A 24,605-nucleotide genomic window follows, 5' to 3' on the forward strand; every position below is an offset into this window, starting at 1 on the left:
CAAGCGTGCCCTCACGTCCGAACGTGTGCTTTGTCATTTCGACAACACCGCATACTGACGCCAGCGGCCACACTATCGGCGCTGTTCTTCTGCAACGTCAGCAAAATTCCGAAGAACGTGTGGTTGCATACGCAAGTCACACGCTAGCAGCTGCAGAGAAAAATTATACGATTACCTAGCAAGAGTGTCTCGCCGTTGTTTGGTCCGTCCAAAAATTTCGGCCTTATCTGCAAGGCCGCCACTTTGCGGTCGTTACTTATCACCACGCCTTGTGCTGGTTGGCGATGCTAAAGAATTTAGCGGGACGTCTCGGCCGTTGGATACTTCGCTTAGAAGAATACGACTTCGACGCCACCTACAAGTCCGGAAAAAAACACTAGGATGCCGATGCTCTGTCTCGTTGTTCTCTACCACGGTCCTCAAACGCTGCTTGCTTACCCCCTTCCGTGAGAAAACCGCAGGACGCGTCGCCTGAATTCCCTTCGCTCACAGCTCTCGACCGGCTCCCATCCAGCCATTCTCACACGTTTGCCTCTTGACAACGTAATGACTCCTACTGCCACTTCGTTATGGAAAGTATTCGTGGGTCATCTAGCCCACCTATGCACCGCTCCGTCGGCAGTTGAATAACTTCAAGATCGAAAATTTGATGTTATACCGCTACGTATTTCATACCGAAGGACACCGTTGAGTTCCTGTCATTCCCCGATCACTTAGGGCCCAGATACTGTAGACCTTTCTCGACGATCCCACTGCCGGTCACTTTGGTTTCCGTAAAACCTATGAGCGAATTCGCAGCCGCTTCGCTTGGCATGGACTTGCAACCAGCGTAGCGAAATACGTGGCTTCCTGTTCGCTCTGCCAACACCGCAAACGACTGACTTCAACTCCGGCTGGACTGCTCCAACCTGTCCTGTGTCCTGAAGCTCCTTTGGCAGTCGTTGGTATCGACCTCTACGGTCCGCTACCCTTAACCACTGGCGGTAAACGATTGATCGTCACAGCTGTAGACCACTTGACACGGTACGCTGAAGGAGCCGCACTATCTTCGGGATCCGCAGAGGAGGCTGCAGCCTTTTTCTTGGAAGCCATCTTTTGCGGCACGAAGCCCCATGTGTTCTTCTGAGTGACCACGGCAGGACATTTCTGCCTAACTGCTCCACGATGTTCTCCGTGCGTCCAATACCATCCATAAAACAACTTTCAGCTACCACCCTCAAACTAATAGTCTCACAGACCGCTTTCATCGCACGCTGTCCGACATGATATCAATGTATGTACATCAATCCTGACCACACCACTTGGCATGTCATTCTCCCATTCGTCACTTTCGCATACAACATGGCCGTCCAACGCACTACGGGGTACTCGCCCTTTTTCCTTGTGTATGGTCGCCAAACGATCAATATCCTCGACGTTTCTTTCTTCTTTGTCCCTGTGCCTTCGTCCACATCAATGTGTGAGCAATTCGTTTCGCGCATTGCCCGGTGTCGCCAACGTGCCCGCCTCAAACCAACGCCAGTCAACAAGACCGCAAAACTCGCTATAATGCATCTCACCGAGTCGTTTCCTTCCACCCTGGCGGCGAAGTGTTACTGTGGACCCCAGTTCGCGCTCCTCGCTGTGCGAGAAATTTCAGTACCATGTTATCGGACCCTACATTGTTCGGGAACAGACTTCGCCAGTTAACTATCGTGTCACTCCAGTTGTTCCGCCTTTGGACGGCCGCTGCCGTGCCATAGAGATTGTCCATGTTTCGCATTTAAAGCCTCTCAGACGGCGCTTGCCGTCATAACCAGCAGCCAGGTTGGCCGCTTCCACGCGCGGGGGAAATTGTGTGAGCATGGTATGGTATGGTATTCCCTATGCGATGGCGCACACCCACTGTGGGGGATTGGCCAAGATTTGGATGAAATTAGGCAATCTTTATTATATAGTAAAATTGGTAAAGCTAACTAGAGGAAATGAACAAAAATAAAATGTTTAATAATTCAAGACAATCTCTTTGTAGCAATTATAAATTCCTCCACGGTTGAGCAAATATCCCTGTGGCACTTTCCAAGAGAGGAGGCTCCTAGAGAAAGGATATTTATAACTGAAAAACTCAAACCAAGCTGTGTAAATCTTGATTCTAGATTTTTTCTTAAAGAAGTAAAAAGACGGCAGAATATGAAAAAATGATCTATTGTTTCATTTTCTCCACAGACTGGGCACAGAGGGGAGGGAACCAGACCAGCCCTGTGACGATAGAAGTGAGCATTATATATTACCGCTTCATCTTCTTAATCTAATTAATAAAGGGAAGATCAGACATCCACCCGTTCGTAGCTGTTGCTACAAAAGTAACCCATACGAATTCCTCGAAAGAAAAGCCTCACAGTTGAAGAAAAATTCGTCCTGGTCCGGGACTCGAACCCGGGACCACCGCTTTTCCGGGGCAGCTGCTCTACCATCTGAGCTAACCAGGCGGCTAGCAGATGGTAGTGCGAAGTCGAATTTGTCAACAACTCGAAGCAAAGGCAAGAGTTTGACACAATAGTTCTGCGGAAACTCACAAGGTGGAGAGAAGTAATTAATCTTGCTACAAATGTAGTAATTCATTGCTACAAAGGAACCCGTATGGGTTTCCTTTGTAGCAATTGCTACGAACGGGTGGATGTCTGATTTTCCCCTTATTACTTACTTCTCTCCACCTTGCCGGTTTCCGCAGAACTATTCTGTCAAACTCATCGTCTTCTTCATCTGTATATGTTCATCATCATGGCCAGCGTCATCAGCTTCAGCGCGCTACCTGCTAAAATAAAACGTTGAGGCTTAACAGCTGTCTCGCAATATATGTTTTAAATACATATGCATTTATATGTCTACCCAACAAGAAATATTTCCGTCCGTCGTGTAAGACGAATGCAATGGCTCATACCCCCACACTAGGGTTTTTGTGATTGGACCACGAGTGTTTCGCCTAGGCATATACAGCTTCACTACAAAAAGAATGAACACCTTTCTGCTAGAGACCAGGACGATCATGAGGCGTACTAACATATGAAGGTTTATTGAACATGCCGAGTAAATACTGGTTGACAAGCAATAAATCAAAATTACACAAAAAGCAGAAGCAAGAACTGATGTGTGTCCATACATATCCCAATAGGAAACGCATCCATCTCTGAAAGTGTAACAGAAGCCATGCTGACACAAGATTCTCCCAGTGTCTTTGCATCTACAGCTTCCACAATTTCTCTAGGCAGCCGATCTCCGCAGAATGCTTGCTTCTTCCTCTACAATGCACTCTCGACATCTGAGCATGCGTTGTAGAGGAAGAAGCTAGCATTCTGTGCAGATCGGCTGCCTAGAGAAATTATGGAAGCTGTAGATCTAAAAACGCTGCCTGAATCTTGTCAGCATGGCCTCCGTTCGAAATGGAAGCATTTCCTCTCAGGAAACACACATTCATTTTTGCTTCTATTCTCGTGTATGTTCGATTTATCGCTCGTCAGCCAGCGTTTACTCGGCGTTTGCATTAAACTTTTGGTTGTTAGATCATCTCGGTTTTCTTGTTCGTCCTATGTGTTCTCTGGTGTCGTCTCCAGCCAGGATATTCTTTATTTTTTTAGACTGCAACGAGTCACTTTAATAGCCCTTATGCTTCGGTGTACGCTAACTTCTAATTAAAAGGTTTATTGTGAAAATGCAGTGGTTTATAAAGGTTACCAGAAAGTAGCACAGTAATAAAACTTCATAAAAACTATCGCTTGATGAAACCAAACATAAAAAAGGGAAAGGGAGAAAATGCATATAAATGTACGTCCAGGGAAAAAAACTCTGTGATCACCAAGCGCGCATGCGGTTAATTTCCAAGAAACTACTTTTTTTCCAATGGCATGGAACTGGAAGAGTGTGCTTGCATAAGCAAGCTGTCAGTCTGTCTGTTGGAATAAGAACAGTGTTTCTTGAAAGGTGCTGACATGCAGGATTGGCAGTTGTAATGATTTTTTGTTCTGCACTTGGAATTTTTCTGTATTTTCTTACTGTCACATTTTTATTTATGTTTGGCTACATCTAGCATCTATTCTTATCTAGCCTTCAAAGATGTCTTTCTTTTTCTGGTAATTTGTATAACTCGCCACATTTTTACAATGAACCTTAGTTGAAAGTTAGTCCTCGTCCATCTCTAGTGTCATCCTGCTGATACTGATTCATGCTACACTCTAAGAAACATTTACACCCTTTGAGTCTTATCATTGCCACACAACACGCGGCGAGCCCGGTACTTTCCAGTAACGTATCACTCCAGTAATAACACTCCAGTAACGAGTGAATGCACCCTTGCAACATTTGTGAGCGTGCATGCGTGCGTGTGTGTGTGTGTGCGTGCGTGCGTGCGTGCGTGTGTGTGTGCGTGCGTGTGTGTGTGTGTGTGCGTGCGTGCGTGCGCGTGTGCGTGTGCGTGTGCGTGTGCGTGTGTGTGTGTGTGTGTGTGTGTCGCGCGCACATGGATTTGCATGTGAAATGGGGCCCTTGGGCGGAGGTATAATTCTTCTCCTGTGCAGTCTCATGAATTCATCACCTATTGTGCAAAAGGAATACGATGGACAAGAACACAGTGAACACACAGAGCGCTTCGTTCTTGTCCGTTGTCTATCTGTTGCACTTTAGTCAATAATGATTACACACCAACTCGTTCACTTTTCAGTTCTTATGTCAGGGTTATAAGCCCGCTTGTGTCCTGGAATATCTGCATGGCTGTGTATCCTGTAATTTAATTCTTGGCCATGTGCTTGCAAGTCGCCTGTCAATCTCCTGGTTTTCCTGACAATCTCGTGTGATGTGCAGGCCCAGACGGTTTCTGGTGAATCCATGCAGGTGTGCAGGGTGTAATTTGCACTACAAGTGCTGTTTTGATTGCTTTCAGTTCAGCTTTTCTAGGTGTAGGATGACCTGAAATGGTACTCACTTATATGGGGTTTAATTTTATGTAATGTCATACTACTGTTACACTGCTTTGTCACATCAGTGTTCTATATGTGCCTGATGTTTGCTTGCATCTTCATGATTAGCAACCTCCCCTGTGTGTTTGGCAGTTACATAGAGTCTCCTGGTCTAATTGTTTGCCCCCACATTGCACCATATGGGCCTGTTGTGTTTCAAGTTCAGGTGCTCCCGAGGTTGTTTCTGAAGGGAGGGGTAGTCGTGTTTGCATCCCATATGCTAGCTGTCATAGTATCTTGGGACTAGGTTCTGAACTCTTGAGGCAAGGAAGTGCTGCAGGCTGCAACTCTACTCTGTCTAGGTGCTTGTTCGTTTGCTCTTTCTCATAGCCCTGGGCTTCATGCATGGTAAAGTTGGAGAGACCTGTTGATATACCCGATCCCTATATTCAATGAGTTGTCTTTTTTGTGCGCTGCTGGTAATTCATACCGCACAATACCTTGGACACTAGCACAGCATGTGCGATTTTCTATAGTATCCGCTCGTCCACCCTCATGATTTCGAGATTATTCTTTTCACTAGGTGTAGAATTTGCATCCAGGCATGGCATAATTGTTTCACCCACGTGCTGGTTCTGCCGTCATGGCCTTAGACTAGCTGAGGATTTGTGGATGTTGACTTGCGGGTATATTTGTCAAGCTATGTGAAGCACAATGTGCAATCTGGGATAGTTCTTGATTCTAGTCTTTTTTCGGACGTTGATATGAGCTGACTTATCAGAAAGCGAGAGGCCAGACTGGCCAAGAAAGTCTGCAGTGTTGTCGAGAGCTTGTTGCACCATTCTTGATTTCTGTATAACTTTCCCGCAGACTGTAGTACCCCATAGACTGTAGTACTTCTTGTAGTATGCCTGTGTTGTTGGTATGGGTGAGCCAAATGTATATCCAACTCTCACCTGGAATTTTTTGTCTTTCAAAAAGTTACTGTTTAACTTAAGTGCTCTGCCAGAAATATTTTTGCTCATCGTTCCTCTTGTTAGAGTAGCCTGAGGTACTGCTGTTAAAAGCCTCTTCACTCTCTTCATTCTTTCATAAGCGGTATTACACACTCCCCGGGGCCTGCAATAAAGTTTCTGCTGCTTATGGCGCCCTCATATCTGCCAGAAGGGACAACTCTTGAAAAATTTTTTCTTTGTGCTGTGTGTGTGACGTAGTATGAGCATTCATGTCTTGACATTTATACATCTGCAGAGCCAGATTTCAGACAGAGTACTTGCTATACCTGATTATGCTTATTTGTACAGCGCTGTTGAACACTACATGTTGATGCAACGATTGCTTACACGCTCGAATTATCAAGAAAGATGGTTGTTTTACAATTGTGCCCTTTGCTTTCGATTGGGGTTAGATTTTGCATAAGCATGCCCCCCCTATGCAATAGTATTTGGAAGTTTAAGGGTTCAATAAAAGGTGTTGAACTAAATCTAAGTGCAAGAGCTTTTTTTACCTATGACTCCCATCGAAATGCGACTTCCATGGCTGGCAATTCAACCCCTTGCCTTGTGTTAGCAGCAGAATGCTATAGCCACAGTGGCAGGTGAATAAATTGAAGAACAATATTTTTGTCTATAGAGTTTCTTTTTTTTTTTGCCTGTATGTAGGTAAAACTTGGAATAAGCTTGTCATTGCAAAAGAGCCGTTTGTGGTCCTTTATTGAATAAACCACATATTGTGTATAGTTGAAGTGCAAAATTTTTTTCTAAAATCCCCGGGTGATATGTTCTTGCAAGTAGCATGGTATTTTATTACTTATAAAGATATTAATCACAGTGGATATCGTTATATTAGTTTACACACTAATATATGTGATTAGAAACTGTTATTAGAAACATATAAGGCATGAATGTTTCTGCACACTTGATCAGCTGTGAATGTGCAAGGACTGCTTGTACTTAAAAGATTCCGTTTCACAGGAAGGTATGCAACTGGCTGACTTCACTCCACTTTTTTGATTTACTTTTCTTTAACGTGTCGTTTTCTAATGTTTTATCCCCCCAAGAACAGGCTGTTTGCCTGCTTTTCGCACTATTGCACGAGTTTTACATGACGGTGCACGAGGGTACGTTGTCACTGTGCCACTATAGCAAGCGAATAATTTACTTCATTTACTAGCTGTAGTGTTAATTACCTTTCAAAGAAAATGTTAATACAGGTGCAGTAAGGATACAAAGTCCGCAACATATTCAATGTTTATTGGTATCTGTACAAGAAAAAAAAATTATCCAGAGAAGAGGTGCAGCTTAACGTGCATGTAATATTCGAAAACAAGTTAACGACGCTGTTTATTCAAGCCACGGATTTAATGCTATCGTAAAAAATTCATTGCGATAGCCTACACTTCTGCTCTGTCAAATTTAATAAGTGAAGTAAGATAACCTTTCAAGATGCATCGCGAAATTCAAGCTTGAAAACCGACAAGAAGATGCAACTGAACGGTACCGCGTTCGGCACAACGTGAAACTTCGGGTACTTTGCTGTCTTGTCATTTGACCTTGCCGAGGTTGAAAATATTCAAGCTGCTCCGTATACGCGACATTTGTATGCTATTCAATAAAAGAAAATTGTGAAGACCCCAAAAGGCCATGTCGTCTCGTGGTAACTCGCAAAGATGTACGAAGCAAACGTGAAAATGCACTTCATTTGATGCGTAACGTGTCACCGAACGCGTAGAAATGGGATAATGGAATGTGCGGTAGAAGTTTTTTATTCTACCTTCGCGTACGTACCAAATTCGGTAATCCATGTCTCCGCGCATTGCACTTGAGCGAGACGCCATTTCCCAAAACAAACCGGAGAAATAGCTCTCCGCGCAATTTCGACGGAAAATCGCAGCGATCGCAGCGACGGTGCGACTGTGCAACCAACCGTTTGGTCACAGCCGAAAATCGTGGGGTCGGCAGTGCGACTACGATTTTCGTCGCAAACGACGGAAATCGCACTTCCGGTGCGACGAAAATCGCATCATGTGAAACAGGCATAACGCGTTGCAATCCGTCGAGTCCCCACAGTGATGGCGGCCAGCGACAATAGTTTCTTTTTCTCGTCCGCTAGCCAGAAAGCGTCCAAAACCCTGCCAGATCAAAATCCACGCGGCCAGAGAAAAACGAATGCTCACCGAAGTGCGCCGCGCGGTGGTCTGGGCAACATGAGAAAAACGCGTGCGCTCTGGCTGGCTCTGGCACCCCGCGGGTAGCGAGAACAGGAAAATTAAAGAAGCTCAATGTGTCCTCGCGAGTAAAAGTCAAAGTAGAACAAATAAATAAGAACGTAGTTACATTTGCCGGCTTTAGTGTCTTCACACGGGTGCTTTGGCACAGGTGAAAAATATGTTGATACTCTTTTCCGCATATAGTTAATATAACCAACTCTAGAGGAAAAGCTGGCCCGAAAAGGGGGGAATCGCTGCACCGAGGCCCTGTTACTACTTGTCAATGTGGTCATATGCTCTGGTCTTGCGAAAGAATTGAAGACTCGGCGATCAAGGATGCGTCCAGGTGGGAGGCTGCACTTCGCAGCACGGACCTGAATGAACAATTCTGGCCTGTCCAGCAGGCTCACGACGTGGCCGTGAGCCTTGGCCTTCCGGTCCCGACGTGGGAGCGGCCCGCTTAGTGGTAATTTATCGCTACTTGCAGGACTAAATAAAGCTTTCCTTCCGTCCTTCAGTAGGAGATTGCTGAACAGGCGGACCAGCGCACCGGAATTGTACTAAACAATCCACAAGCAAGTCATAGAATCTGTTTAATTGTTGCAATTTGAACAATCATGCTTCTACAAAGGCCACAGCAGAAAAACAGCCTGATGCCGAGTATTTCTGTGCCACGAAGCAATCAAGAGGCGAGTGCCTAATACGGACGAAATCGAGTGCATGAACCCACATCTTAATAGCGTAGGCGTTTTATTAACTGTGCAATAGTTTCAACACTTCCTTGTACGTCATTCCATTCCATGTGGCATATCTTTTCTGGTAACAAATGTGTGCAGCGAATCTATTTGCATGATCGACTCCGGGCCTGTGGGACCGTTCACGTGCACTTGATGCTGAGTCTTTTACATGTATCCATAAACTGCAGATAAGTACATCAGATACCTACGAGCATTTTCAAAATTCAGTTATTTTAGACTACACGTACATATGCAATAGTGACATAAACTCAAATACCACTATGCAGCTGGGACACATTTTTGTTGATTATACTCGCAGGTAAAATGCAGGTAAGGTATGCAAAAATATTTTTTCTCGCGCAGCGATTATTTTTCTGTATAAGCAAGAGAAGCTACCACATTAGTGTAACATATGTTAGACATCACACTAATTTGTGCTTTAATTTACCAAGTGAGATGAGTTACTTTTATTTCTCATTCAATCAAATCACATTGCAAACTGCATTCATCAATCTTCCATTGGATTTTGCAAATTTTCAATGAAACATGTTTCCCTGTTATGTTGATATGCAATGGCAAGCCCTCTGTGTATTCCAAAGGTAAAAGTTAAGCTCTAAATTAAATAAGACATTTCTAATCAGAAACAACAAGCAAGAATGGTGAATGTATAGTATGAGAAGCCCGAGGTACAGAAATTATGAGAAGTGTCAAATGATTTTAAGGAAAGAATGGTATTTGAAAATGCAAGACTCTTTAGTGGAGGTCAAGCAAGTCCATATAGATAGACTACTCTGCGAAATTATGCGAGTAATGGGGTAGCAAACAATGGGTCAGGAAATGTGTTTTTCTGCAAAACGAAAGCTGATGATTGTCATTACATGAGTCACCTTAGCATCATGAGACTGCTGCTTAAATTAAGAAACAAACCAAAAAACAAGCCACGCAAAAATAAAAAAAAGTCAATTTAATGATGCTCTCTCCACACTGGGATAAATAAAAAGAAACGGATCACATCTAATGTGGATATATCAAACACCTTGTAAAACACTAAGGAAAAATTAAGTTTCGAGCTATGGCACTTGCCGCATAAATGTGGGGGGCCTTGCACCAATAGTGATAGTTACCACTGCATTTAGAAATTGAAAGCATTCATGCAGACAAGGATCATTCTTTATATTTATGGCTACCACATCAAATGCCTCCACCAAGTGTTACAATGCTGCACGCAGCCATACTAAGGATCTCACAGCAACACCTGCAGGTAAAAAGCAAAATCAGTCAAAGTGCTAGTGTATTCTGGACACTGTCTTTGAAAACTTTTAGGCAAGAACAGTGCAAGAAGCAGACATAAGAACTGCATTTATTTCCATAATTCCCCATTTGGGGGGGGGGGGGGAATGTTCTTTTCTTTTTGCTTAGACAATGCCTACGCCTTGCCACAGCAGCTCCTTCCTGAAGACGCCGCAAGCCAAGAGGCTGTGTAGGCAAATGCAGGTAAGAGGCAAGAAGCAATAGCACTGGTATTGACATTCATCTAATTTATTTCTTTTTCTTATGTTAGGGCAGCCAGCACACCTCGAACAGCACCTTGACTGCGGGTGTGTGACCCTAGTCGCCAAGGAAGCATTTGAGGGAAAGCGACGGGCAATGTGAACAGCCGCTTCTCCATGTAAATGATACTGTTCCTCTCGGATGACTCCTACGCCTCGCCATGCCAGCTGACCTGCGTACACTCCACCAACAAAGATGCCGCGGAGGCACATGCAGGTCAAAGGCAAGAAGCAGTGGCGCTGATGTGAGCATTCACCCAATTTCTTTCTTTTTCTTACGCTGAGGCAGCCAGCACACCTCGAAGAGCCACCTTGACTGCGGGTGTGTCAGCAGATTCCTGTTGTACATATGCTCATATTAACTTCAGTAAACTTGAACTTGATAATAAACTTGAAGGCAAATGGGACATTGATGCATTGTTCTTTTTCAATTTTTAGTGTACACATACAATATACGTTACACTTTACAGTGCTACATAGCGTATTTTGAAGCTTGCCTCTATATTTTCACCTTTAATTACGTATGTGTTGTGTGGCCCTCAATGAAGTTCATGTTGTAGCAGCTGCCTTGTCTGTGTATTGCACATTTGATTAAGTTTGTGATATCCACATGTGCAAAAGGCCTATACTTCTCTCACATATACAAAATAAGGTTCGATGTAGTTTTCAGTGTTATAATAAAAAATGAAAATAAACAATCCCATCGTGGAATTGCGTTTATTACTGCAATTCCTATGACAGTTATTGACAAGTTGACAAATTGAAGTGGTCAATCCGTCATGGAAAGGAATTGTGAGTATACATATAGAAAAAGAAGGGGTATGTGTGTGTGTTTGTAGGAAAAAACGTACCACCACCGTCCTCTAGACCTATTCCTTTTAGGTACCGTAACAAAGCGTGTTATGCATAAAGTTCGTACAACCAACTCTGTTATTATTACATACGCCTGGTGACGCCAGCTACATATGCCATGACTCTCATTCGCGACTGCAACGGATGCCCTCCATATTATTCTGGTTACTCATGCTCACTGCACCGAGGCAAAAGAAAAATGATGGGCTCAGGTGCCTTTTAGTATCTCGACCTTGCGAGGCACCGCTGCGCGTGCCAGGGGAGCTGTCCGTGCGAACACTGCCTGGTACACACCTGCCTCGGCGGCCCCAACCTACGTACAGTTCTGCTTCGAGCTTTGATCCCCCCACTGTCCCTTGGGTGCCCTGGAGTTCCTGCGCCGCCTAAATTATTATAATCTGAGGTGCTATGCTGAGACTTCCGTTTGTCGGTTACATGTGCCCTACAGCTGGATCAGTGCTTGTAGAAAAAAAAAATGATCTATCGTCGAGACGAGAAAAGCACCCCGCAACGAAAAAAGCGCCCAGCGGCTTCTGCGACATACCGTGCCCGTGCGAAGAGAATTGCGGAAAGCCAACTAGGAATCTGACCACAGCTTCGAGCTCCTAACTCGTAACCTCGTCGAGTGACACTCCTGCAACAGGCATGACCGCTGAAAACCGCATACCGCCGGAAACTTCAACAGGGTCATCCTTCGGTTGCATAACTGCCACCTGCACGGCCAACATGGACCACACCCACACCATCCCGCAACATAGAATAAAGAACCAACTTATAAAGCCCAAACTTACGGCTTCACGCTCACCCCATCACTACACTACAACCAAGACGCCATGCTGCTACGCTGCTACGGTTGCCAGGTTAAAACTGACTACTGTCACCTAGTCTAGCAAGCGTCTCAGGAGCTGGCAACCTCAGCACGAAGCAACATGGCGGTGCTCTTGCGGCTCCCAATTTCAATGAATGGGCCCTATGGGTAGCTTGTCCTCTAGAGTCAGTGTAGTAACTCTCCTTTTCTGTGACGTGACGGCACAAATGAACCACCACAACGCTTCGTCTCATCGGACCTCGCTGCGTGCTTTGTCAACTTGTATGATAGTGTGTTGATTTGGCTTGTCTCGTTGTATGGTCCGATGTACGATTTTAGAAAAGTCAAAGGACCTTTGGCGTCAAATATTTATAACAACATTAAACCCACAAAGTTCCGGAATGGAAACTCTAAAGCACGACCTTGGAAATGTCAGTGCACCTTTCTCATCAAAAGTTTAAGAACTTTATACCCATAAAGATTCGGAATTAGAATTCCATTCGGAATTGTAATCCATGCGCTCCGTAGATTCCACGGCCTCCGCGAGGTGCTGCGACGAGCCGGCTCGCTCGCCCTCGAAACTTTGCGTTCCGTTGGGGTTCCTTGCGTTGTGCGACTCGAGGTGCATGGGCGCTGCCACGAAATCCAGCCCGAGCTCGCAATGTTCGCGGCGAAATGTCTTTTTCAGTACGAAAGACATAAAATCCAGAATGGTTTCCGTCTCCGGGGGTTGTTTTGGTCAGCGCTGCATGACAGCACGAAAAAAAAATTTTGGGGGGGTAGGGGGAGGGGGGGCTGAAGCCTTATAAGCCCCTCCTGCCCGGAGGCGTTTCTAGTCTCTATTGCAGAGAAAATCTGCAGAGAAAAGAAGGCCAGTGACAGCGCAGCAGGCAACGGTGTCCGAGATAACTAGGAAGGACGCGACAAAGTAGCAGTAATCCCGCTCAAACACCAAGTGTCTCACTGACTTAAAAAGATTGGACAGCATGTCGGGGTTCGTTTGGTGCTTTCTGTTGCGCATAAGTTGGCTGTACTAGAGAAAAGAAGCAGTCCCGTCAAAAAGCAGAAGGATGGGTGCAAGATCAATCTCCGAAAACGATATGTGGTTTGTGAGAACTAGGTGGTCTGCAGGATCCTTTTGCATTGTGTTGCACGCTATTTCGGTCAAACTGGCCTGCACGACCGGCTTCGGTAACATGCCTACAACGTACGGAACAGAAAAGACGGTTTTCTGACTTTACATTGTAGTAGTTGTGGCACCGTACACCAGTGTTTGGAGACACCACGACAATTTACAAGCACAACGATGTTCGCACTCGGGTTATAGTCGAACAAATGAAACGGGAGAAGTGTGCGTGCATCAGTAAACTTTCTGTCTCATTATCAGAAACGAAACTGAATTTCTTGGAATGGCGACGGCTGGTGCGATAGGCGCTCTGATTAGTCGTTGACGCCCCACGGTCGGTGAAGGGTTTGTTTCCACACGTGGCGCTTTTCTCCCTTATCCCGTAATACTGCTTTCTGGCAACATGCATTAAATCATCGAGGTCTCTTTTTTTTCGTATTAAATCCAGTTGGAAGTAAGCGCGCGTTTCTCGTCGCTCCGTATTCGTTCGCGCGTTACACTTCGTCCCCGGATGACCAGCTCGCCCAAACTTCTGCAGCGTGGCTTGGATGCTTGTTTTGCGCTTGTTCTCTCTTGATACGAATGCTGTGCTGCATGTTGTATGCGTGATACCAAAGTCTGTATGCACTGTTCGCTTCAGTCTCTGAAGGGCTTCTTTTCTGTCTTTCTTTTTTTCCATGAGGACGACGCCGCGAAAGATCCTATAGAGCTATATATATATATATATATATATATATATATATATATATATATATATATATATAGAGAGAGAGAGAGAGAGAGAGAGCTATAGAACTATAGAGCTAGCACGTTCGCTGTAAAATACGCTATTGGACTCCGCTGATAGTTTCGCGCTTGTTGGTCCTTTGCTTGGAAATCTACAATTTCACGCTCGGGTTTATCACGTCCTCGAGGCTGTTCTGTCAATGAGTGACAAAGCAATACAGTGCACGTGGTTTAAGTGATGACGGGGTCATAATTTCCATCGTGAAAAGTCAACTAATACCAGCAGCACGCATTAACGCAAGCATCCGCGCTGCCGCTCTCGCGATACAAGACGCGATCGTCTGTTCCCAAATCTCTCCGCAAGGTTGCCAAACGGCGCTGTTGTCGCGGACGGAAACTTCAGCTAGCCTTCCCCATGCATGCTATGAAAAGGGGCTGATAGGCGGGTGATACGTCATCTGCTGGTTCGGAGTTGGAATGCACGCAGAGCACTGCAACTTTTCTTTAAATAAAATATTGACAAAGCAGCACTCTGGATTCCGACAACGGACACCCGCAGTACAGGCGGACATCGAAACGGTTATTGCGGTACAAAATGATACAGTTAAATACGATCTAAATAAAGACGGGGCTCAAGACGAGATCACACTGTAAACGTAAATAACTCCCAGGCGCGAGTATAATGCTTGTCCTCTGTAGAGCGACCCCCCGGTTGGGAGTTTTTTATGCTCCGTATGATCGGAGTAGAATTTTTATTTTACTCGATGCGAGCGGAATTTTTGCGTGGAACCATGCGAGTTCTTTTTTCTGTTTTCTTTTTTTTAATTTTCACTGGACGGAGTTCTTTCGAAGTGCAACGGGAGCATAAAAAAAAAGGTATCGCCTTAGTCTGCGTGAAGATCTTTTATGTGCGGAGGCTACTGCTCAAATTTCGAAGTATACGCACAAGACCGCGTCAAATTCAACGTCAATAAAGGCACATAACCATGACACATAAACCTTTGAGAAACACCCAATGCAGAACTTTGAAAGACATCCAACGTACACGCAATGCACAAGAAGCAAGGCTGCCAGTATGTATAGCCACGATAACGTGTGGCTCGAAACCGCAAAGCAGCTGTGCTGTTTTCAGAATTGCGACTTACATGATCGCTCATACGAGATCTGCCTCCCTGAAATTAACAGAAGACCTTAATCAACACTGAGCTGTTAATTCACAATAGTCAGAAAAAGTTAATGGCGCAATTTTTCAAAATTAGCATGCCATTCTGTGAGTGTTGAAGCGACTTCGCACGCTGCCGGTGTTCGCGGCCAAAAAATAGTCCGTTAGTTGCAGTTAGCAAGTAAAATGTGTCTGCGCTTCATGGCAAAATTAACTTTCTTCGATATAGTGGTAAAGTAGCAATATTTTATTACGTGTAAGCATAACCCGGCAGCATCCGACGTAACACCGAAAAGTGCGTAGTCATACGTTTTCTAGACCGAACTACTTGCTCAACGTCCAAGCAATCTCTCTCGGTTGTGAAAAGCAGCTACATTGCTGATCTGTCGAGTGAATCTTCATACTCGGAAAGCATGCTTCTAAATCAGGCTCTGGGATAGAGCAAAATGTTAATGCAATATCGGAAGCAACGACGTGAGCAAAACCTAAATTCGCGATAACAATTCGATTCACATCGCTCAGTAAGAAGCTTTATTTACAGTACGCATACTTATGTCCTACCGTTTTTCTTGGGCGATGATATCCGTACACAGATACACAAAAAGAGTTGCTGGCCCTCCGGTCTTTCTCACTGGCAACACAGCACCGCAACGAACTTGGGGTACGACATTCATGTGCGACTAGCACGGACGTCATCGCTCGAACAGTGGCCGCTGTTGCCGTTGCTACGCGGTCCTTTCAAACATTTCACCGGTTGTTGTCTGCACGTACCCACAAAGTCATACAAGTCACATTGCACGTACTGAAGAACACACGCCACGGTCACGCCGCACGAAAACACAGTCAGAAAGCTGTGCCGACATCACGAGTCGATGAGCAGCTTCGAGGTATACCTAATCCTTTTTCCGCACTTGAAAAGTGCGGAAACTCTTGCATTCATCGTTGTCAGCAAAGTGATCACAGCTAACGTACTTGAAGCTAGGATACAGTGAGCTTCATGCACGCCTACCACACTTTATGGAAGGAAATACGGGAAACAAATTGACGGAACGCTGTCACGGAACGACACTTCCTAAGTGTAAACAAACCGTCAGCCGTGAGCACTGCCGACTCCGCCGAACGAGGCCGGTCGCTGCCGCGGCACACATCCTCATGGGAAGCGCCACGTGACCAACCTGTATCGGCAGAGGGGAGTTATTTAAAACTTCCTGTCGGAGTTTTCACAGGAGAACAAAATTTTGATAGTAGTAAAATCGCGTCATACCACATTAATCCTCCCGCAGCTAGCCAACGGAGTGAAACGAGGGAATGTCGCTGTATTGATCCCATACATCGGAGTAAATATCCTAGCATGGGGAGGTCTTATGGCACATCACCTATTAAAAACTCCCAGATGTGTTTATTTTCGTGCACGACAGACCAGCGTCTTGTCTGTCGTGCCCGTTTAAGCTCTGTTTGTTCCCGTCCTAATGGTTTACCAACCAGCCTAGTTTAGCACACTCCTGCACGATAGAAATAGAGCAGTCGTGACTCATGCGTGCGTTCCCGCTATTTTCGTAAAGCTCGCACGCGACATGCACACGTGTACGGGTCGCGTTTGGCTGCACCTTATAACGCTGTATACGGAATTGAAATTGTTCTCGTTGTCCGGCTGTCAAAACGTTCCGCTTATTAGTAAACAAGCATTCGTCATCGTGCCGTCATCGCGAGGCCGTTGTCGCGCCGTGCTCTGTGCAGTAACTGAGCCCATCTGGAGCTGAGGGTTGCGTCCTTCGCCGATCCGACGATGCTGCCAGCCGCACGCCCTTCCGCCCGGCTCACCTCGGCGCAGCGTGTGCCCGAAGCTGTGCTGCGAGCAGTTCCACGGCTCGTGGCGGAACAGCCGCTGGCAGTGGGCGAGCGCCAGCCGTGCGCCCACCGCCACAGCTGCCACGGTGCCCGGTTGTTGGCGGCACAGCTGCCGCGGGACGCGCCCTTGGAGCGGCGCCGAATCGCACACCGTGTCCGCGCGGCCGCCCAGGGTGCCCAGGTACCTGCGCGCGCACGCGCTCAGTCCTCTCCGTGCGCTCGCTTGTCTGCTCGTGTGGTGGCTGCCAGAATATATGCAGCCGACCCAGCATCTGATAAATAAATGAGTTCCTCCCGATATTTTCTTTCGACAAAAGTCCTCATTATATATATTTCTAAAACTAGCTTCGCATATTATACTTTGCAGGCTCAACCAGTGCTTTTTTTTTCCTTGTCTTACTTGTTCATTTGTCTCAATATTTTCATTCTGTCGTTCGTCCCTGCGGCCATTCCAGAACGCGTATTGAAAATTATTCGAGATTCAGGACATGCTCTCAATTTGAAGAGAGAAAGAGCGAAATTAGTCAAGAAGGAGCCTAGGCCAACCACGAAGCTTGCCAGAGGAAATTAAGGCTCACATGCAGATATGATTGAAGCTTTGGAACAGAAGGACTAAATTAGAATAGAAATGATGAATGAGAAGAACAATATTTCAGGGTTCACAACAATCCAAGCCTGACGTATACGACACCCAGACGGCAAATAGGCATGGTTTTCTAAGTGACAAATAAGGAGAAGACACCATCCAGACATCACAAGTATGGACAACGCCCGTCCATGTGAAATTTCTTACGCTTGTCTCGTCTTCAACTGCGCAGTTTTCAAGAATGCATTCAGTGATCCAATCGAACTGGCTTATCAAACATGATATACATGAAAAAAGAAATAACATTCTAAGTTACTCCATTGAAAAGCTTGAGGAATTAGTAAAATATGTGGGCATCATGAAATCAGTAATAAGCTCGTACCTCCTCTCTCACAATATTGCGCAAATTGTGCTTAAAGAGACACTATAAACGCAAGTATTAAGTCAAGCTAAAGTGATAAATTAGAGCTATAGAACGTCTAAGGCGTCAATATTAACGCAGCCAGGGCTTTAGTAATGGATAAATTGAGGTAATTAAATCCAGGACGTGATTAGACTTTCCCCGAACATTCAAGTACTGTAATCGGATACAACTTGGGGCTGAAGTGAAGCCCCGCTCTCATAACCGCCGGCCACTGTTCCTGCGCGACGCTCCAAATAGTTCGTACTTCAAATTTTTCCTGCCTAAATAAAGCGGTAAGCACAAAAATAAAATTATAATTAAGCCCGTAATTTTATACAGTTTCACTCGTCGATTATAGTGGAACGGTGAAAGCCTAATTCCTTATTGAACCAAAATAATACGATTGCTTCACTGCAACTATTTACTGTCAAGTTTCACTTCAGTTGACATTGAGGTTTCGTGAGTAAAACGGACTCAACAGTGAAATGAACTGTACCGCGGACCTTTGAAGTACGAAATGCTCAGGCTCCATACACGTACTTTGTCCATGTCTGTCGCATACCTCATCGCTTCCACCGATGAAAAGACCCTTCAAAATAAAGCAGACGCTCCGGAGGTATCAAGTACGACGCCATTTTGAAAACGTCGCATGTCGACTACTTCCTTTGCTTCTGTGATTGGCTGGCGGAGTAACACAACCCAGCGTGGTCCGTGTGCCTTGGTTGCCAACTGCTGTTTTTTTAAGTTGTATGCTACTATAGCCCGATGATTAAAGCACTCTTCATTATAATTATGTCAATATAGAGCTCAAGTACTCGTATTAAAAGGTCATTGTATTGCATTATAAGACGAAAGAAAATTATCCTTGTCTAGTTCTATTTGCTTTTTAGAAAAAAAAAGAAACTCATTCACGTTACCCTTGACAACGACGCGGGTGGTCCAAAGGTTTTTTTTCTCCACCATGCGCCGCACGCGCTTTCGCATTTTAGTAGTTTCGCTATCGCATAGTGCTGCACTGGTTTTGCTGGCTCGCGAAACACACGCAAACTGCAAATAGCAGAGAATGTCACGTTCAGGTGATGTCGCAGGATTCCCCAAAGGTCCACGCCATCCACTTAGCCAAGAGCATCTCCAACGGCGAATCCGACGCTCTGTATTGGCTCGGTTTCTTAAAGGGAAGCTGAAACGGTTTTCAATTTTCATGAATTCTGGGGTTGGGAAGAACAGACCTATTAATATACGGTTCTGAAATTTTTTCTTTGTATTGTCAATACAAGGGGCAGAAATCGCTTTCTAAATCCCCCCGTGGGCACGCCCCCGTCGCTTCCCGGAGCGCCCGGTGAGGAGGCAGCCGGAGGAGAGAAGCGGCGAGAGTGACGTCATTCCCGGGGACCGTACTGGCGGACCGGCGTGCTGGCATGTGCTGGCCTGTTTCTTTCCGTCCTGCGCTTTACTAAACGACGCTACGAGAGATATGCCGCCGCTCACGTTTGTTTTCTTTTGCGATTTTCGTGAACTGTGCTTCCTTTCTGTGCTGCGTGAGTGTCTAAAGCCAAGGGCGCCCAACATGCCCTCGTTCTGTGCAGCATTCGGCTGTGCGAACACAGGCTGGCGAGTCAATGTGGTGTTTCACATGTTCCCGAAGGACAAGAAACTTGCAGCGCAGTGGGTCCGTGCGCTGAGGAGAGAATTTCTTGCCGACGAAATCAACTGTGCTGTGTTCTGACCATTTCCGCGACAGTGATTGTCATCGGTGCTTGACAACGATGCGGGCAAGCGGTATTGCAATTAAATCGGCGTGACTGAAGGCCGGCGTTGTTCCTGTCTATATTCTCCCACAAGAGAAACACCTCGCCACTTCCAAAAGCGGCCTTCGCCAAGAGGAGAAAGGGTCAGGTAAGGGTTTTAATGTGCACACGGGTAATTTTTTAAACGGATGATCACCTGAGCGTCGAACAAACAGCCTTGACGAAGCGAGGTTGAGGCAGAGCCGGGAATATGCACATGCATGCAAAATGCTTGCCGTTTTCATCCTGTTCTTCCATTCCGCTTTGTCACGGAACACTGTACTACGGCTGTTTGTTCGGCGCTGTTTTGGTACGGTGAAATAACTGGCCGGGGGTACGCTTGCGCATTCAGTGATATTTGCTATTCGTCCTACCACGCGGTGGCCGCAGATTTAGCTGTTCAGCATTCGTGTTCAAATCGCACGGCATAAGGCGTTACGGTAATATTTTCATGCTCGCGTTAGAGTAGTTGAACTCGGCGTGTAAAAGCTTCGTTCCGTAGATTTCGCACTCACAGCTTGCTACCAGCAGCGAAATGCCGCAAAAACGAGCGCAGGCACAGCCGCGCCCGTAGCAAGGCGAACAGGCTCAAATAATGAGGTAACATTGTGAGGTATTGAACTTGTGAGCGTTCGACGTGGTCTAGCCCAATGGACGTCTTGCGCTGGAGTTTGAGGTATAGTAGCGGCGCCTGGTGGCGGCGCGGGAAACGACATTTGGGTCGTACCAGCTTGGGTCGTATTGAGCACTGGCTGTGGCGAAGCACGTTTCTAGCCCGAGTTTTGCGCCGATTCGCACTTTTTTTGCCCTGTTGCGAGTGCGAAAAGGCTCGTCACTTCTCACAGACCACGCCGACCACGCTGCGAGCTGGTCGCAACCTATAGTTTAACGAAAACGGACTCTCCGTGAGACGTAATGCAGGAAGCATAAGGAATCGGCGACGCCGATCCGGAGAGACACCTCAGCCTCGAAATAGCGTCACCGCCGTTACTTCTGCGTCGTCGGCTGCCATGAACAAGAAGGCCTGAATCCCATCATCAGATTCTACAGTTTTCCTTCAAGGCCTCACGAAGCGGAGCGCGCTGGTTAGCTGCAGTTCGTTGCGCTGGGTATGCGAAACTTCGCGCCATGCTGAGTGCTTCGCCTGTCTTGAACCTTGCTTATCTGCGTTCTAAAATTCGGTCTTTTGCACCTACAGTCCCGACGGCAGATCGACATAGCAGCAGGCATGGCTGGTGATTCACGATTCGAGACCCGGCCACACGACAATTAACAATTCGACTGGTGCCACATGGTGAAGTGACCAGGTGTGTGCAAATGGCCACAAATGGTCGGGCTGATTCGGTGACAATTCACTACCCCACTACGAACAGCACAGGTTACAGAGTTAAATGCGCTCATCCTTGACCTCAAGCCAGGACGTTGAGGCAGCGCAGGAAGGTAGTATTGATTGCAGCACATCGATGTTCGAGCGCTGTCACTAAAAGCTATATCATGCGAGCAGCGCACGAGCTCGCGCTGCAGCGCGATTCGCGCGAACGTTACTGCGAGCTCATATGCATTGCATCAGTTATCAGTTGCTAAAGGGACAGATGGCCGCTACTACAGCGCAGGCATAACTACATGTCTAGCGGCATGCAGTCAACAAACACTGCAGGAAGCGCGCCGTTTCGCGGCATGCGGGAAGAGCGCTGCCGTCGCGGCGCGTACCGTCGTGCGCTCCAGCAGTTCCGTACGCATGATGCCGGCTTATCGCTGCTGTGAATTCATTTATAGCAAGCGTTTCTTTGCGTTTTTGCGCCTGAATCTAGCAGCGTGCATACCTTACCTGAAGTTCAACTTCGTACGCGACTCGCTTCACTTGCGATTGACACCGCGCTAAAACTTCGCCGCTTATTTCTTGAACGGCGTACACGTATTCGGCGTTGCATAAGTTATTGCCTTTACGCAGCGTACCACCCCTGAAGAAAATCTTCGGCGCCCGATATTCGCTGCAAGCCGTGGTACAACACAACCGAAAGTGGCGGGTCCACATCGTAAACGTGCTTTCCGAAGCAGACGACCGAGCTCGGTACGACCCAGTTCAGGACAGAGGGCGCTTTTTAGCACCACTTTCGCAGCGCCCCCTGGGCAATGCAAGAGCCCCATACAGGCATCGCTGCTGGACAAAAAAATGTTTTCTTGCCTTTAACTACTGTGCATCACGCATGGCAAAATTATTATTTGAAAGTAAATATAAGACATTATTCATTACTTTCTTATTACGCTCATTGATTTGAATTACATTACCAATTACCGCTTTCAAAAAAGTAATGGTATTACTTTACGATTGCTTCCAAAAGGTTTTCATTCAAACAAGAAGCAAAAAGCAAAGTATAAAGGGACGCCAACCTTTCTTCAAGGTAGCATACACTTGCCAATATTTCATGCCTCCTCCCCCCCCCCCATGTGCCTCCACGACATCTCACGACACTACCAACGATCTGGCGCCGTACGCAGCTTACTGGTGCATATTTAACGCAATTAATAAATTACTTTAGCCATGAAATTACAGACACCAAATAATTCACCTTATTAAATCACTAGACAACTAATCCATCACATAAATTACTGTATTTCAATCACAGTGGGCAATCCAACGGTTGTCGTGTTTGCTGAAATTCATGACATCCGTGCCATGCACTCTTTCAGGCTCTAGCAGAGCACCTTGAGAACCGAGCCCCTGATGAACCTGTTCCACTACCATCACCAATCGAAGAGTTTGAAGCAGCCAGTGTGACACAGGCAGATAATGTTGAAGAGGTTGAAGTAGCCAAACGCGGCACTTATGTTCGCGATCGTGTATCAACACGCAAAAAACCAGGGAACTTTAGACAAGCAGCGGCAAGGTGCATGACATGGCGGAACTGCACCCGTGTTTACAATCTAATGAGATGTTAGTGCTTCAGCATTCTTCCAGCAGCAAGTTCCCAGTGACACTTTAGCGCATTTTTTCTCCCGTCATTGGAACGTGCAGCTACAAGGAAAAAGAAACATACGTACCAGCTAAGATTTCCAACGCGCGAGAAGGTGCACACATCGCTCTCGCTATTGGCACACTCAACATCGTCGTTGCACCCGTTGCCGCCATCGTTTTCTGTATCGGCTGTCGGTTCGAACATGTACGGCGAAAATACAAGCTCTCCGAGACGGCGAGAACGTTCCATAATGGGCCTCTTCGATTTTCGGAGTTCTGACAGCCCGCTGGCAGCCAGCTAGTTCCAGTTCTGACAGGAAGTCACGTGGGCTGGGATCCCAAGTCAGCCCGAAGTTTGCAAAATCGAACGCCGGTACAGCTGGCCAAATGTAAACATGCTACCAGCATGGCAGCGCCGGGCGAGGCCGGCGCGCGCTCGGCGTAGTCGGCCCATTTATGCGTAACCAGCTTGAAAATATATAGTTGCATTCAGGAATACGATCACTTTCGTGCGACTCGGCGCAGGACGCGTACTGGGCCAACCTCGCCTTGCGCAGCGCAACAGATGGCCTCCGACGCGGCGGATGACAAGACGCGAAATCGTGATTGTATTGTCACGTGGTGGTGACGTTGAAGAACACAGTAGCAAATACTGTGAAAGACAAAACTAACTTTTATTGGGCGAACCTGTGCCCACAAAAACAGGCTACACTTATAGCACAACGATAGCGGCGAACACAGTCGGCGATCGTCGAAAATCTCATCAGCGGGTCAAGCGCGTCGGCTTTTATATAGCAGTCATCGAATGTTCCAGACTAATCGTTGGGACCCGCGTGCCTTCTACAAAGTTCTACACCATTCGTGTCAAGCGATGAAATCAGATAACACAAGATTCGGCGACAACAGACAGCGGATAGAAGCATCGATAACTTTCCAGAAACTTCGGATACATGCAGGCGCGTCCCGCGCTGTGCGATAACATTTCTTAGGCGGCAAAACATGTCGCCCGATAAAGACAAGTACACCTGTCAGTATACTCGAAAGCGATAGCTGGAGGATCCCTGTTAGCAGCGATCACGTCGCCCACCGGCGACATTGATGAGTTGGCGCTGTATCATCACAAGACATGAAAAAGCAGGTTATCGGGTACGTCTCATACGCATAAAATTTCGCGCCGACCTGCTTGGGCTTCGATTTCAGAAAGTTTGTTGTGGCTGATGGTGCTTCTCATTTTCACCCTAAGGAGCTGGGGACGCGGCTGGCGCATGAAAATGCACATCGCCTGTGACCAGCGAAACGTTTCACACGAAAAACATTGGTCGCAATCATGAGAGCAATAAGCCAATGTACGTGTGTCTAATGTACCGAGTGCAATCAGTGTATTCTTATATCAACGGCCTGCAGTTCGAACACATATCGGTTTCGAGCTGCCACCTAAGAATACGACGGAGAGACGGAGCGAACACGGGCTAGCTGCAAAGCCTTCGCTAACTGCAGAGAAAGGAGAGATATACATACGCGAGATATGTGAAAAGGAACGCCACCAGTGAAAGACGAACCCAAAATGTACCGCAGTGTGTGAATGAGCGTATACAACTTGCGTGGAACACGATGCAGTTAACATGCACGCATGAGAGCGCGGCGCCCTGTTCACCGCCGCGAAGAAGCAATCAGGGGACACACACACATATACACACACACAAAAGCTTCAAACGGTTCACCACGGCTCGTATCACACCGCTTCGCGATGCGGAACGGAGCGTTAGCACCTAAAAAGATAACGCTAGAAGTAAGGAAATCCGACGATGACAGTAGACTGTTGGCTGAGCGAGGTAAATGTAAGTGCTCAAGCGTCCGCGTTGCATCCGTGAAGTCCCAGCAAAGATGGCGGCGAGCGCCCATCGCCTCTTTTAGTCGTCTGCTAGCCA

General features: G+C 46.6%; 1 protein-coding gene and 1 non-coding gene across 2 annotated transcripts in view; both read right to left on the minus strand.

Annotated features, from left to right (window-relative positions):
- LOC142585988 (protein Wnt-16-like) overlaps positions 1-24,605 on the minus strand; it is a 277,621-nt gene that overhangs the window by 243,018 nt on the left and 9,998 nt on the right. The window contains exon 2 of the mRNA XM_075697163.1: positions 16,919-17,130. Coding sequence (XP_075553278.1) covers positions 16,919-17,130 — 212 coding nt within the window. The remainder of the gene's footprint in view (positions 1-16,918; positions 17,131-24,605) is intronic.
- Positions 2,394-2,468, minus strand: TRNAP-CGG (transfer RNA proline (anticodon CGG)). The gene has a single exon. It is a non-coding gene; the product is annotated as a tRNA-Pro (tRNA).

Source organism: Dermacentor variabilis, chromosome 6, assembly GCF_050947875.1.
Source record: "Dermacentor variabilis isolate Ectoservices chromosome 6, ASM5094787v1, whole genome shotgun sequence".
In the NCBI taxonomy this organism is placed as follows: domain Eukaryota; kingdom Metazoa; phylum Arthropoda; class Arachnida; order Ixodida; family Ixodidae; genus Dermacentor; species Dermacentor variabilis.